The 16,226-nt window shown below is 31.4% G+C and overlaps 2 protein-coding genes across 2 annotated transcripts; one reads left to right on the forward strand and one right to left on the reverse strand.

Annotated features, from left to right (window-relative positions):
* Window positions 1-1,082: 1,082 nt before the first annotated feature.
* LOC131849314 (mantle protein-like) lies at window positions 1,083-6,098 on the forward strand. The gene is made up of 4 exons (XM_059199353.1): window positions 1,083-1,142; window positions 1,332-1,396; window positions 5,400-5,717; window positions 5,975-6,098. Exons 1-3 carry the CDS (start codon window positions 1,125-1,127, stop codon window positions 5,686-5,688), a joined length of 372 nt encoding a protein of 123 aa, XP_059055336.1. The 5' UTR covers window positions 1,083-1,124; the 3' UTR covers window positions 5,689-5,717; window positions 5,975-6,098.
* Window positions 6,099-7,527: 1,429 nt separating this feature from the next.
* LOC131849318 (mitochondrial thiamine pyrophosphate carrier-like) lies at window positions 7,528-12,419 on the reverse strand. The gene is made up of 5 exons (XM_059199357.1): window positions 12,124-12,419; window positions 11,547-11,638; window positions 10,077-10,272; window positions 9,458-9,685; window positions 7,528-7,750 (listed from the first exon to the last, which is right to left on the reverse strand). Exons 1-5 carry the CDS (start codon window positions 12,355-12,357, stop codon window positions 7,529-7,531), a joined length of 972 nt encoding a protein of 323 aa, XP_059055340.1. The 5' UTR covers window positions 12,358-12,419; the 3' UTR covers window position 7,528.
* Window positions 12,420-16,226: the final 3,807 nt, after the last annotated feature.

Here is a 16,226-nt window from a genome sequence, read left to right on the forward strand (position 1 = left end):
TTTCTCAGGGACTAAACTATCTGTGTACCAAATAAAAAATATTTAAATCGGTTCAGTAGTTTTAGTGTGAAAGCACGAGAGATAGATAGAGTTCATTTAGCATTTATAATATTAGTGAGGATAAATGAGATACACTTGGTAAATTAAATTTGTATATTTGTTGTTGTTATTGAACATAGACGATATGTATCAGTCGTTGCAATATCTGTGTAAATAACTTTCTGGATAGCAAGTATTTTACACTACTATGTATTTTATATTACATATATCTTTTATCAAAAATTAAATCTGTGACAAAGAATCTCTGATAAAATATTACAGTGATGGTTCGCATTGCATATATAGTTAAAATTCGCAAAGCATGGATTATTATTATTGTACCCAAAAATATAATTGAAATTAGTGAAGAATATCATTCATAAAGAAAATAAAAAAAACTACATTGTAACGTAATAACATTTGACTTGATCTTGAACAACAGATAATTACACAAAAACTATTATATTACTAAATGATTCGTTTCTTAACAATTACGAAAACTGCAGTTTATAAACATATTTCAACATACACCGGCAACGTGTTTTCAAAGAGCAAATCAATTAAGTTACGTTACGTTAGTAACATTATCTGAAAATATATCTATTACTGTAGCGCTAAATCACATTATGACAAGAAACCAAATAATTTATGATGTTTTACACCGTTTCCAGTGCAGACATCTACGTCGGAAGTTTATTTACCTCAACCAAGTTTAGATTATTGTTGACAAAAAAAGTAAATTCAATCACAAGTATCACAACACTATGTGAGCACTTGATACAGATTACAAAAATATGGTATGCGCGTGTGAGACTGCCTCTTCGGACAGTCCTACCCCACCTGATCGAGCCCCACCAACTTCAAGTGGCGCCTTTCTACCTCAAATGCAAAAACACCTTGCACCTTTCTAATTTAGCCGGATAAAACGGGCTAGTAGGGATGAACCAAGGGGCTCCATTATGCAACTCTTGGACTTGAAACCGTTCAGTATATAAGCTTGTGGATCGTTCGGAAACAGTAGAAAGCAAACCAGTGTCCACAGACCAGGTGTATCATTAAAATCAGTCCAGCAAACCAATAGCAAGATGTACACGAAACTCGCCGTAAGTTTGGCAAAAAGGAACAATTTTTGAAAAACGAAATATAATTTTAACGCTGAAACGTTAAAATGATATTTCTTTTTTCAAATATTGTTCAAATTACAAATTAGGAAAATATAATTTAATGATGGAATAATGCTGTATTTTTTTATTCAATTAATTAAATTTGACAATGTTTAACTTTGTTTACAGCTCGTCGGTCTCTTTGTTGTCGTAGTGGTTGCTTCTCCTACTCCCGGGGGTCACGGCGGCCATCAGTAAGTATTATTTCACTTATTACACATATTGTTTACATTATAGTATTTATAATCTGACTAAATTTGAATCTTATAAAGAATTCACAACTTCATCTTATGTTCCGTAAGAAAATATTTAAAAAAGAAATGCTATTGAACTACCGTTACACGCAATAATAAAAATAAGACAACGAAAACGAGTGACACTGACCTTACTTCAAATACTATACATTTTTATTGCTACAAAAAATACACGTTCATTCAAAGAAACCGCATTGAGTATGCTCACTCTGAAAAAAGTAAAAATAGTGCAGCTAATGAATAAAATAACATTATGCAACTTATTCAAGGTCGAATAAAAAACCTGTTAAAATGAAACGGGTTACGTAGACTTATCTGAACAGAGCGTGAATACTAACATTCAATTTAATACACTCTTCAATAATATTTTAGAAACACTGTATATTTTCGATGAGGTGTTAGATTTAGAAAACGTTTAACTATTCAAAGTGCTCAAATCTAAGTTTCATTGAATAAAGATTATTTTTATTATATGAATAGAAATATTAATTTACTTGATTATCACTAATATTACCCCAATTAATGAATGTATTTGATTCTCAAAATAAGAAATCTTATTGATACAAATTTATACAATAAAATTTTATAATCTTAAGTCCTAGTATAAAAATGCAATAAGTATATTTAAGCGTTTATATTAAAAGTAATTTATTTTGATCAAATTTACATATAAACGATAACAAATGCTATTACATATCTACAATAACATAAAAATAAGTAATAGTAATAATAGCGCCGTTTTGTAAATATATAGTATATATTAAACATATGATAAATATTGCAAAACAGCTTCCTCATTACGTTATAATGTTATTTTCATAAAGATTAAGAATGTTTACTCAAAATTAAAGCGTTTCCTCTCATGTTTGCATAATTATCTCAGTCGCGATTTCATTTAGATATATTTATTTAATGTACCTGATTATTTGATATTTAACAACATATGAGCAATGAATAACGACATAATATAAGTAAAATGTTTTAACATTGTTAAACTTTTCATTGGATTTTATATCTTATATTTTTCAAATCTCTATTCCAAATAAAAGTAGTTGGTTTACTTATATTGATGTTGAACGAACGGTTTTTTGTTATTTAAATGCGATTATTTAGTCCACATCTATATACCTATTGACACATTATTGTATCTATGATTATTTATCTACAATTGAAATCAAAACAACATAACTTGTTAAATCCCTCATACGAAATGCATCAGCCATTTGCATCTAGTGAAAGGTCGTCCTAACTGCATTTGCTCGTCCTTCGGGCTAGTAGGCCAGCAGTGTAAGACTATGTCTCGGGATCATTAGACGTCAGTGGTAAGTCACACTGGTTAAGAAAATTCGTCTTCACATTTTTTATAGGATAGGACTACCGCGTTTCTTGCTATTAAGTTGGAAAAAATCAGGGGTTTTCCACTAAAAGCACACACTCACAAAAGTTTTATTGTGATATACCTGTCTCATATTAAGGGTTTTAGAACCATTTCAACCCTATGATAATTACATTCAGAATGCCGTCTTTATATTGCCAATTAATTAGCTCTTTGGTTTACGCATTGACACAGTGGTGTTATGGTTCTGTTTATGCTACCTATAGAACCCCTCGATGTCATTAAAATCCTAGATTTCATATAAATTATAGTGGTTTAATATTGACGCACATCATTATTCACTTCATTTCAATCATAGAGGTATTATGTAATTAAATAATTAACGGTTACTCTTTATAATTAACGATAAGGTTAGTTTTAGAGTCTCGGTTCACCTGTATTGCGTGTTGGTGTTACAACATATATAGAGATATATTTTTTTATATCTAAGACTAAATACTGTTGCATTACTACACCTGTTGCATTCAAATATTATTTATTTTATTTTTCGATGGAAGTCAAATATGCTGTTTTCAATTACTATCGTTAGAAATATTATTCGAGGATCCGAACGGAAGTGCATTTTTTACAAGTATATTACGTAATTATTATTTTCTATCAAAGAAATATTACTCACAAAAAGTATCAAAATTAATGTGAAACTGACAATAATCAACAGTGACATTAATCACAATGTCGGTTCTTTTGTACGAGCAATCATTTTTATGTTATATAAAATTTCAATAACATTATTATCTCAGCAATAATTATTTTTATGATAAGTATTTCTGCTAGTTGGGCGGCAACCGGAAAATATGGTGTTTTAGATAATTGTAGAAATGCACTAAATAATGTTAAAGACAATGTACATAGGTGACCACAGTACTATTATATGTAAATGTACCATTAAAAAAAAACACATTATAGTCGAACTCCGAAAAAGTTTCGACGACCCTTCAAAACTATATAACTTACTCTTCCTAATTAGAGGTTACAGAAAAAAATATATATTTGACAAACGAATGAAATAGATGTGAAGTCATAAAACCGTGTTGCAATTATACTACTCTAACGGATCCGGGTCACGTCTTGAAACAATCCATTCTGGTGCAGAATTACGCACTCGGAATAAATAGGTAGTTCACTTACAAAATCATTATTAACATACCAAGAACAAGCGAACCGCACTTCCGCCATTTTGATGAAAACTAAATTAACGTATCTCGCTACCCTATGTCTTCTACAATATTAAAAACAAAGGAAGTAGAACGTTTAGAATTTTTCTTTCAATTTTCAGTCATAGTTTCATAAGATGTGACATCCTAAGAGTTTGTAATAATCGTTAAATTAATTATTGATATATATAATAAATAACAGTGTCTGTTACATATTTTGATAATTATATATATACCTTTAAATAGACCAAATAATTTGAATGTGCATTTTCCCCAAAATTTTATGTCACGAATAACCGTACAGAGCAAATAAATAATTTAGTATAAATTAAAATGACTCGTCTATATAATAATAGTAACCTCCATATATTAATTCAATATCAATAGTAATTTTCTTTTTTTTGTTGGTTTTTGGATGTGCATCCTTACGATATATAAAAAACCCTATTAATAGAATTGTCTCAAACTTAAGTAATGAATTAAATGTAGAAGGGATGTATATACTACCCAAAAGATTTAGCATCCAACATTAATTACATTTCACTTCCCACGCAATTTTTTTGTTACCCTAATGTGCATTTAACTGTGTCTTAAATGATGACAGATAGAAAGCACATTCGCTTCGTCCATTAAATGAGACGTTTGCATGAAAATAACTTATTTCCCGTATGAAGTACTCAAGTGAAAGTGGGCATTTGTGCTTAATCGTATTTCATCCACGTATTGTATCACATGCACAAATTACAATGAAATTGGAAATTTAATTATGTGGGACAGCAAACGGAATTATGACGTCACAAGAAGATAGTGTTTTGTTCTAATTGGCATTAATGAATTAATTTGTTGTTATCCCATAAAAATACTGCGTAACACTGTTCATGATCATAATGAGACGCATGTTAATATGTTCTAGAAAGCGTTGATAATTTTAATGTTTCATACAAATTTGCATTTTGGATTAGTTCCTAATAAATGATTTTGTCTTTAATAATGTATATATGCATTATTAAAGACTTATTTATACAGTAAAAAATATACAAGTCAATCACCTTGTACTATTCTTGTATCAGTCTTTTAGGACTCGACCAGTAATTATGTCCTTTCTTATTAACTTCACCATGAATATTGGTATATGGATTCACGACTTTAACTATTTACCTATACCTACCTACCTAAGGTGATAAAAACTATCGCTCCTAAGGATATCCTTCAATTCCTGTCCCTATCAGGTCTAGGAGCGCACTCTGAAACAGGGCTAGCACAAGATGTATGTACGTCGCAGTGCATACGGTTCAAGCACCTGGCAATATCTCAAGCCCCCCAATAAAAAAAAAGCCTAATCAAAATATATGAAGAATTACCATATATTCATAATTATTTCTTTTTGTTACAGTAAGCACGTAAAAATCCACGTACCTTACAAGGTCCACACTATTCACCACCACCACGTCTCTAAGGTGCCATATCCGGTCCATGTACCGGTTGTCAAAGAGGTACAGGTAGTAAAAGAAGTGCCAATAGTGAAGCACGTGCCAGTACCAGTGGTGAAACACGTGCCAGTGCCAGTGATCAAGAAAGTGGAGGTGGAGAAGAAGGTGTACGTGCCAGTACATCATCATGAGCACCACGTTCAGGAGGAACACGGATGGGAAGGCGAGTCTCTGTCGCACGGCTGGAACTGATTATTTCGTTGCGAAAAATTTAGATTAAGGTGAGTTAGTAAGTTTTTTTTTTCTAAATATAAAACCGTATGTCGTTGGAGTAAGACGTTTTGTCTCTACTCTCTCATTTAAAAATACAATATAAAACAAACAAATAGTATGTAGATTATATGAAAATGCAAAATAACAGAATTTTATATTTCTATTTTACATTTTCGTTCAATCATACTTACAATTTTGTTTTACTCTTTTTTTGTGCATATATAATTTGAATGAAAATAGTAACATATTTTTATTCTTTTAACAGATATAAATAAGTACAAACAACATTGAAGATGATAGTAGTCGACGTTCAGTCATCAGTTCATCATCACCGCAGTCATCTAATCATCGTGAAAAAAAAGTTACCACGACCATTGTTGTTGAACCTGTTATAGTTATAAGTACCAAAGAGAGAAATACATGATTTTTTTAAATATGTTTGTTTTAATACTATGTACGATATTATTTTATATTATTATTACCTACACTAAACCTTTGAGAAAGTACTTCAGTACTCCCAAACGTTGGCTGATAGAGAATACTAATAGCATTGTATTGTACATAATTTCAATAAAGTTTAAATAAATGATGAAAATCATAGTAGATTTTATTTACAATGTATAATCATAATATACGAATACTGAAGTATTTATGTTTGTGACGACATTTCCACTTTTAGTATTAGTTTCGATAATTAAACATTCAGAGACGGTCCTAGAAATATAAACTGGTACAAATTGGGAGTGAAACAAGATAGGAAGTATGCAATCTTGGCCTCGTAGTACAAGTGATGCGTGTGCGCAGTTACGACATAACTTACAGTTCTGGTGTCGAACACAAATTGATCATAGCATGATGTAGAGCGTTTTGTGAAATGGTGACAGTTCATTGAATGCTACAGTGTTTTATATGTATTGTGACTTGACCAAGTCAATGAGCAAAAATCGATATTTTTTTATAATTGACAATGGTATAATCTATTATTGTCGTAATGCGCGTACTGTAACTGCATATACTGGCACACGGGGCACATATATTATAATATCGATTACCTGCGATTTTATGTCATATAGACTTAATCAAGATTTCATTCGCCGCATCTTAATATTCATGAATTATTAAGATTGATCTAAGTACATAGTAGTAAGTACGTACATATTAGTCCTTGTATTAAATACAATATCGCTAAAGACAAAAAATATATTTTTTAATATTTCATTTATTATTACAAACTTATTCAAAACAATCACTCATTTATTAGACATATATGCGCTTGTTTTATATACGAAATAAACTGCACCATTTATTTTCGCAATGTATTCAAAATACGACGTGAGCTTAGAGATGTTGTACACGCGTAAATTATGTATGACTTCCGCTTCGGATTGTGTATTGTTTATCAATTTGTTGTTACGTCACATCGCGTAACAGCAATTTTACTCACAAATCGCTCAGAGCTCTGTTTCTTTTAGAATTCATCAAATATCTCATATTTGATGAATTCTAAAAAACAAAATAATATTTTTTTCAATATATCACTGCATGGAATGTAAAGGAAAGAGAAAGCTCCTGTATTCCTCTTTCCATTTTATTCCATGATATGATGGCAGACAATGATGAGAAGACGAGTAGACACTGTGCTAATAATAATGAAGCTACTGTTCGCTATTATACTGATAATTGGTTATCAGTATAGCTGTTAAATAAAAAGGATAAAGGTAATAACTAACAGTCATATTATTCGTAGATGTCTATGAATAACATGACTGTTAGTTATTACTTTTATCCTTTTTATTTAACAGCTTTAAATATCGCCAATTTAAGATTCCACCTCCCTTATGGCATAGCATACAAGTTCGTAAGTAGTGAATGCCATTACGCTGGTCACCTGCGCTTTATAAATGGTCACCTTCCATCCTCTATATAGGCCACGAAGCCCTTCCGTCTTCAGTGTATTGATGATACAGTCAGGTAGGTTTGAGCATTTAGCCAGGTTCCTAGACGTGCTTGGTATTTGGTACCTGAGGTCTTCTTTATGACTCTGTATAGAAGTAATTAATATTTATAGGGCTTTTGAATGCATGCACAATATTTAGCATACGAGAACTTAGGTACTTTGGGGACTACAGTAAATACAAATCCAAAGCCAATACAGTTAAAGTAAAACATTAACTAATGTAGTACTTAAGTATTTTGAATTAAATATTTTTTACGACTTAAAAAACTTATTAGTTTCGTCCATTAAATTCGGAGAGTAAAGCGGACGTTGGTTCCAGCCATTCCTGGAACGCTTATATTCGTGGTACCGTTCACGGGAATGGCGGTTTGAGAATGATTGGAGTTGGTACATTCAGAGCAATGGATAATAATGTCTCAATAATGACTAAGGGTCTGGGTTGAGCCTGTTCCGGCCTTTAAGCATCGCGTGATTCTGCCTGTTGTAGACACGAACGGATCAGGAGTAACCTCTGAGATGGACGGGTCTCTATGTGGGATAAAAAAGGCCATTATGAAAATACTGTAATCGCAGGGACATTACAGTCCCAATCTAAGCAAGCTTTTACTATGATTATGGTAGATAACTGATAGATAAAATTATGTTATCTTTACTCTATTTAGAGCATAGTTACATGCATAAAAATAAATCTAGAGTCATATAAACAGTCGTGATTATAAATGAAAAACATCTTCATTTTGCAAAGACGAAACAATTGAAAACTGTTACAATGCGCTAAATACTAGTTCAGTCGTTACTATATTTCTAAGAAAGGTGGAGATCAATGAGAAATTGATATAAAACCCTCATTATCACAATCACTTTTACGGAACTGCTAAGTAGATATGAATGCTCAAAGTTATATGTACCTAAAGGCTTACATAAAACCGGTAGTCATACTCTGTAATAAGTATAATGATGGCATTTGTAACAAATCATTGGTCGCCCGATATGTCCATTACGTACAGGGCACGTATGTGGTAATGCTATTATTCAATAGTAATCGAGTTTTTAATAATATAAACATTAAAATTATTTCCATCATTGCGAATCGTGACTATGCAGAACTTACTTAAGAGAAAATGCGAATTTCATGTTTATATCTTATATATGTTCGGAAACACTGAATGATTATATACGAAAACTATTTCATCATTTGAAAGTTTATATTATTCCAGTCCAATAATCCAGTAATCAAGTGTAGTATTGAACTCGATGATGTTTTTGATTCCATTCATTAAGAAGCCGTTGAAGTAGTTTTTATATTTGTATATAGATTATTGATATAATGATGCATCCACTTGCTCTAACTGCATTGAAGAAGGATATAGTCAATGAATTTAGGACAGTTAGAAAGAAATGTCACTGGCACTGTTTACATGATTCCAGTTGCGGAGGTATGATAGCACAGATTGAAATGAAATATTATGAATAGTAAAATGCTATTATTGTATTCTGGTTAAGAATATGAGAGAATTTTATGTGAAGTGTAGTGTCGTGAAGATATTGAAAGTCATCTAATGCTGCCTGTTCATTAGTAAATGTATTGGGTGGATGGATCTTAATAAAGATAGAGATATGACATACGTAATCTTTTATCACAAAAAGCAGACGGAGCTGTCAGTAATTTCTTCTAATTTTGAAGCTATAGTTAAAGGAAGGACTACTTTTTAAAATCAGTTAATGCAACAAGTATAATATAATTTAATAACTTGAGAACATTTGCTTTTAATTAAAATAACAGTAACTTACAGCGATTTGAAGCCTCCGTTTAGCCAAATCAAATGGGTACGTGATAGTTTTGGAAACAAAACCGGCTATAGAACCAGCAACAGTGCTGGCCAGGAGAAGGTGCTCTGGTTTGTTTGTGTTTTTGCTTCTATGAATGCAGTTTTCGGTGGTGCAGTCATGAAAATACTTTAGTATTCTGGGCTGGAGGAAACGGAATACACCGAATGAAATACCAACAGACGGGCCCATCTGGAATGAGTAGTGGCAATAAAGTTCTTTTAATATAGGTACTTTTCAGAACACGACATAACCATATATAAATAAATAATTACAAATCAGAATTTGATGTTTATATGGAAATATATAAGCAGCGCCAGCCTTAAAAATAAAAATTAATGGTCAAATCTGTTATTGTTAATAAAAGAGTGTTTTAGGAATTTATCGTTAACGTATCGAAAAAAGACGAACTTTCCTTTTATAAAATAAAGAACTGTCTAGTGAACATAACTGTAATTAATGAAACCTTACTTAATAATTGTTTTATAGTACATATGTATAAACACTTTTAACTGCTTTGTCGGACAAAACAGGATCTACATATAATATTTCATGTAATATGCTCGAATTAACTTATATTCACCTGCAGTAATGATGCACTAAGGCCCTCATAAAAACCGAGGATACCTCCATAGTTATACACCTCACGGACACCATTGAGCAGACCTCGATATTGATCCTTGACTATCATCTGCCTGACTCGTATCACCTCAATCGGAATTACCAGGGTGGCACAACAGCATCCAGAGAATACACCGCAAAAGAAAAATAGATACGGTCTGCAATTTAATATTATAATATGAATAACATTGAAGCAACCCCTCACACACACTAACAATAGAGATATTTATATTATAAAGGCATAATAGAGACTTAAAAAGCCTATTCATTTGTGTATGTTGACTGTAGTGTTATTATTAACTTCAAAATGGGAGAATGTTTTATACGATTAATAATTATCCTTGTAGAAAATGATTCCTCCATAAGAGTGGCGATGATTCTTCTCAATCAGGGGCACAGCTGGCTGTGAGGTTGTTTACTCGATTTACATTGCACAGATAAAACTATCAGTCTCCCCGAAGAATATATATATATGACGTATGATATATTATTATTATTAATTTTAGGTGGTGTATCAGTTCATGGTAAATATTTATACTAAACAGCACAAAACTGCCCTTACATTTTTAGATATGCTCCAGGTCCAGAGTGATATACGAGCAAGCGAGCGAAAAACGCATATAAAGTTGCCAATAAAAATCCGGATAGTACTATCTGGCATAGTTCTTTTATTGGCATCCTTTAGTTTACAGGCAGAACAGACACTATACAATACAGTACACGAGACATGAAATTTGAGTTTGTTTTTAGAACCTACCTAAGTACCCAGTTCAGTACATGGAATTATGTAATTTGATTATGAATTTTTTTTTCCAACTAATCTAATCTTATATGCCATATTAGAGTAATTAGAAAAAAAAATCAAATAAAATAAAAACACATTAGTAAATCAAAGCGACTATATACATTCCGAGCAAAGGCAAATACTAGCGCGCTCTACTTTTGAAGTAGCGTCATCTAGTAACACACTAGTGTACTAAATTTACCTCACATCTTAATATTCCGCCCAATGAGGAGAAACTCATGTTTGTTCTATGAAAATGTGATGTTAATAGGACATTAATGACATAAGGACATTTGTGGCCACTTATGCTCGTTATATTGTTTATAACTATCTATACCATCCAGTACGGTGGCCTAATTCAGTGGAGAAGAACTGGCAAATTGAAAATAATTATGTCATCTTAATTATCACTTTCGATAGTGTAATGTAGTATTATTATTTATGAGGAATATTGTTTTATTTTATTCTTTTGTTGCCTACTCTGATAATCTGAAGCAATTATGATTCTATGAAATATTGCTATTTCTATACATTAGGCATTAGCGTTTATAAATTAATTTATGCTCAATACAATACTTAATTAATTACTATCTATATATATTACCTATTATTATTATTTAATAAATATCACCATAAATTCAAGCTTACTGTTTGTCTCTGTCGTGGGATAGACCAGCAACGTATTTAGTTGTCAGTTCGTACATATAGAACTGAGAACTTACTGATAATATCGAGTGAATCTGAAATTATTACGCCTCTTTAGAAAAGTATCAAATAGATAATTTTATACAAAAATACCTTATAAAGATAATTAAAGCTGAAAGCCAATTGCTGACCCAAGTATTTTCAAAAGTCTGGTATACAATAGGCATTACTAACCAAATAGATATTTAAATAAGAGGAAATTAGTAGAAAACCAACATAGAAATATCTGATTATTAATATTATATACGCGAAAGTGTGTGAGTACGGATGGATATTTGTTACTCTTTCATTTAAAAACTATTTTTTGATGAAACTTTAATATAGCTTATACATCAGAATACATATAGGCTATAAATTTCACGCGGATGGATTCACGGGCATAATCATTTACTAATAAGAAGGTAAATAGACTATAAAAATAGGGTACACAATTGGTAAATAGATATTGTAACATCATAATCGTTATTGTCATTTTCCGTGAGCTCTTTGTATAGGTATTATTATTGTATGAATATCCAACCTGTCCAAGATTATGACCAGCCCAGAAAGCTGTAACGCCTTCCTCTTTCAATATCTTCCTGGTAGTACGAAACCAAATCTTTTTTTTGTCCAGTGCTTGCATTTTCTGTAGTTGTGTTCTTAATTTTATTATATCAAGAGGCTGAGTTATGAACCTAGTCGCCATTCCAGATATGCAACCTGCTATGAGTTTCTGATTAGGGGTCATTATGTCGTCCTTGTGATAACCAACCATTGACACATGGCTGCTCTTCTTCGTTCACAGAGCAGTATTTTTTAAGCTCATAAATTTGATAGTTCATTTTTTTTGTTTTATTTATCCTTTATAGGAAAGGCAAAGAATCTAAGCCCATACAGCCATTTAATTCATTTTAGATTAAAGTCTATGATAGATGTGACACGGCGGGTATTCTGCTGTCAACTATCAATTTTTGTAGGCTATTGAAATAATAAGGTTATATTACATTGCAAAAATGAAACCACTAAGGAAATAACCACTACGAATTGATACTAAAAGATAAGATAACTATTATTGATAATCATAACTTATAAAAATGTATCATAAATATAAAATAACTGTACTTTTATATTTTCAAATTACCTTAAATTTAATTCAATAATATAAGAATTCATACAATTCTTCCGTGAGGAAAAGGAAGAGAAGAAAGAATTAAGCAACTTATGACAGCGGATAAAGTTTAAGATATCAGATATATGAGTGTACTTTCTGCCTAGTCTACAAGCACTACAAGTGACCTACAAAAATTTGTTTTTATATATATTTACGTTACATTCATATTTTCTATAGCCTATGAACTAAACATATTTGTTCGAACATAAGAAAAGGTACGACATATACTTAACATGTTCATTATTTAGGAACCAATAATAACAGGAAATAACTATCGAACAATATATGAGAATAGACATGGAAGCAATACATGAATGGAACAAATTACAATAAAGGAAAAATATATGTATTAAAAAAATCTTATTTTCATATTAACTGATTTTCATTTATTTTAAATCCTACATGTTTTTAGCTTATGCCAAAATTATTGAGGTAACCTATCACTGTGCCAACTAGTTAAACTATGACTTCATGTATGTTCGAACCTCAAGCGGTGCTAGATTAAAGTTGTATCGGTGGGGCGGAAATTGGTTTCTAGCCGCTCTATAAATCCTTCTGCAGTTTTAGCTGATCTTTTGCAATGGCCTCCTTTTTCATGTGGTGAATCTGTAAAGAAAAACAATATAGTAGTTAAAAAAGGTACAGTTATGTCCTTTTAATATGGGTTATTCTATGAAATTCGTGAGTATTTGTAGTTACATTACAATACACTAATAAACAGACATAAAGATAGCCATAAACGAAAGCAATAAAAGGTCGTTTTGGATTGGTATCAATTACGTATCTAGTATATATATGTATTTGATCTCGATTCGTCCAGTGGATACTCGAATATTTTAATTAACAGATTGTCGCGCCGTACCGGCACTCCACTAGAGACAGAATTTTATATCAGATAAGGAAATACGAATGTGGGTATTGCCCATATATGAACTATACATATATCTACGCAAGCTTATAATGAAATGTGATAAAAAGTTAATTGACGGCCATGATCGCTTCGTACTGACAAGAATTTTGGGTCTTTCATTGTTGTTGTTTTAAAATTCGTCGAATTCGGACAGGCCTATTATACCTTTAATTATTCACAACAGAGTCATACAAACTAACCTGAATTACTTTATTGTCAACAATTATCCACTGTTACAGGAAAACTCTGAGAAAGTCCTGCGATTCTGTACAATAATTTACTTTGTGATTTGAGTTTGTGTATTAAACTTAAACAGACCTACGCACTGTACTGCTTCTATTAATTATAGCAACTATTACATATAGCAGGACTCAATGTCCTCAAAAGGCTTCCATAGTTCATATAGTATACTGTACCTAGCAGCTCTAGTGACAATAGTAAAAACTCTTGAACTTTGCAGAAACATTGACAATACCAAACGTTGTAGTAATACTCACAAATATTTACAGTTAATAATTATAATGATAGTCTATAATTTGAGCTATAAGTAACCCGAAATTAAATAAATAAATAATAATAATTAGGTACATACAGAGGAACATCTGTGTATGGCCACAGGAGAAATTGTTTTGGCAAATGCTTCTTTCTGTCTATCTGGACGGAGCTGACCGTGAAGATAGATACTGTAGTGAGTACATTATTCTGTTGTGTAGAACAAATGATGAGTGCTTTTTCTTTAATTACCGATATATGTCGTGATTAAATCGTAGATTCGATCTTAATTCTCGAAAGTAAACATTTCGTAAAATGTGTCACCATTTTACATGTTTGAGCACATAACATGATATGGCCTCACTAAATAAACCAAACATTGTCAGGTTTGATATATTAACAAATAAACAAACAAATGCATACAAATATCGTCAATTTTTATGAGATCTGACATCTAGAGCAGCCAATATTTATCGAAATGTTCTTATGTTGTATATTAAAAAAAATGAGAACGAAACTTGCCAAAGAAAGTTCATTGTAATTAAAAAAGATACATAATAACTGTAAAATATATAATGTACCAATTAATAATTGTAGTTATTACTATAGAAGTACATTTGTTACAAATACTTATTATCTAGTACGGACATAAGTCGGTAATCAGATTAACGAAAGTTGAACATTAAGTGACATTGCCCATAACAGTTGCATTTCATGATATACATGTGTATATCATGAAATGCAACAATTTCACCAAAAGGTCGATTACTTTGTGATGAATTTCTGCAATCTGGTCACGACATATACATCGGCAGGTACGTCGGATATCGAACCGATGGACTGACGGACGGTTATAATATAAACGTTGTGTCGCAGTATTGGACGCGTTGACCCGGGTGTCGTGATGTCAGAACCGGACAAAATTAAGGTAGGATATCTTAATTACACAATTACAGAGAATCGTCATTTATACTAGTGTAAATAACTACTATGTATATTTGAGTAATAACAGTTATAATATATTTGGAATATTACCTGAAAAAGCAATAAAAAAAATATAAAAACTAAAATATATTATTAAAAGGTTCTGAAGACACTGGCAGCGTTCCCCGTAAAATTAAATATTATGCATTTTGACATTCAATGTGATCGATTGCTGCAATATTAAATACTTGGCCGGGCATAATGTCGCTGAAATTGTAAAGAGAACATTGCCGAATGGCAATAATCATTAACTTACTGGTAAATGATAGGTCAATATTTAATGTTACATAATTTTTTACACAGTTATTTCACATGTAATAATGAACGGAATTAAAAATAAGTGATGCCAGTATATGATATGAAGTAATAAATTATGCATTTCACAAAAGCTGAAAAATATAAATATAATCTTTGTCACAGTTACTTGATTATTATCAGAGGTATACGTAGATTATAAAAAGTCATCTGCGTAGGTACTCCTCTTGTACCGCATGGGTGGGTATCACGGTGTGATATGATAACGTGATGTCCTTGATGCTATTCTTATATATAGGCGACAGTTACTAGTTACCATTAGGTGGGCCATTACAATTACATCAAAAATAGCAAAATAGTACAATAGATATTACAATGGATTAATACAATTGGATACAATGGATGAATGGATGAATGTGAGATATGAGACCACTCATACTCGTAGATTGGAATTCCTTAAAACTAGAGTCCTTGTTGTTACCTAGTAATAGTCAACGCAATATTCTTAAATAATATTGATTGTAAGTGGTCTTGGACTATTAATTTTGAATTAATGGTACTATTGTTCGTTCCCTATTTGTCAATGGAATTATTTGTAATCATCGCGTGCTTATTGTATTGTTTATATCTTCGAGAATTGTAATAGTAACCATTGACACAATTGTCTATGGCACGAAGACAATATTTACAAAAAAAAGATACTCAATTCATCCATGTAAACAAAAAAATTTATGCGTGTGTGATTTTTTTGCCTTTCATAAAACGTTAGGTACTTCAAAAGTCTCCGAGATTATCATCTCTTCATGGTATAAGCATCTAAATACATAGTAAC

This window comes from Achroia grisella, unplaced genomic scaffold (genome assembly GCF_030625045.1).
Source record: "Achroia grisella isolate CSIRO2021 unplaced genomic scaffold, CSIRO_AGI_Agris_v1 utg640, whole genome shotgun sequence".
In the NCBI taxonomy this organism is placed as follows: domain Eukaryota; kingdom Metazoa; phylum Arthropoda; class Insecta; order Lepidoptera; family Pyralidae; genus Achroia; species Achroia grisella.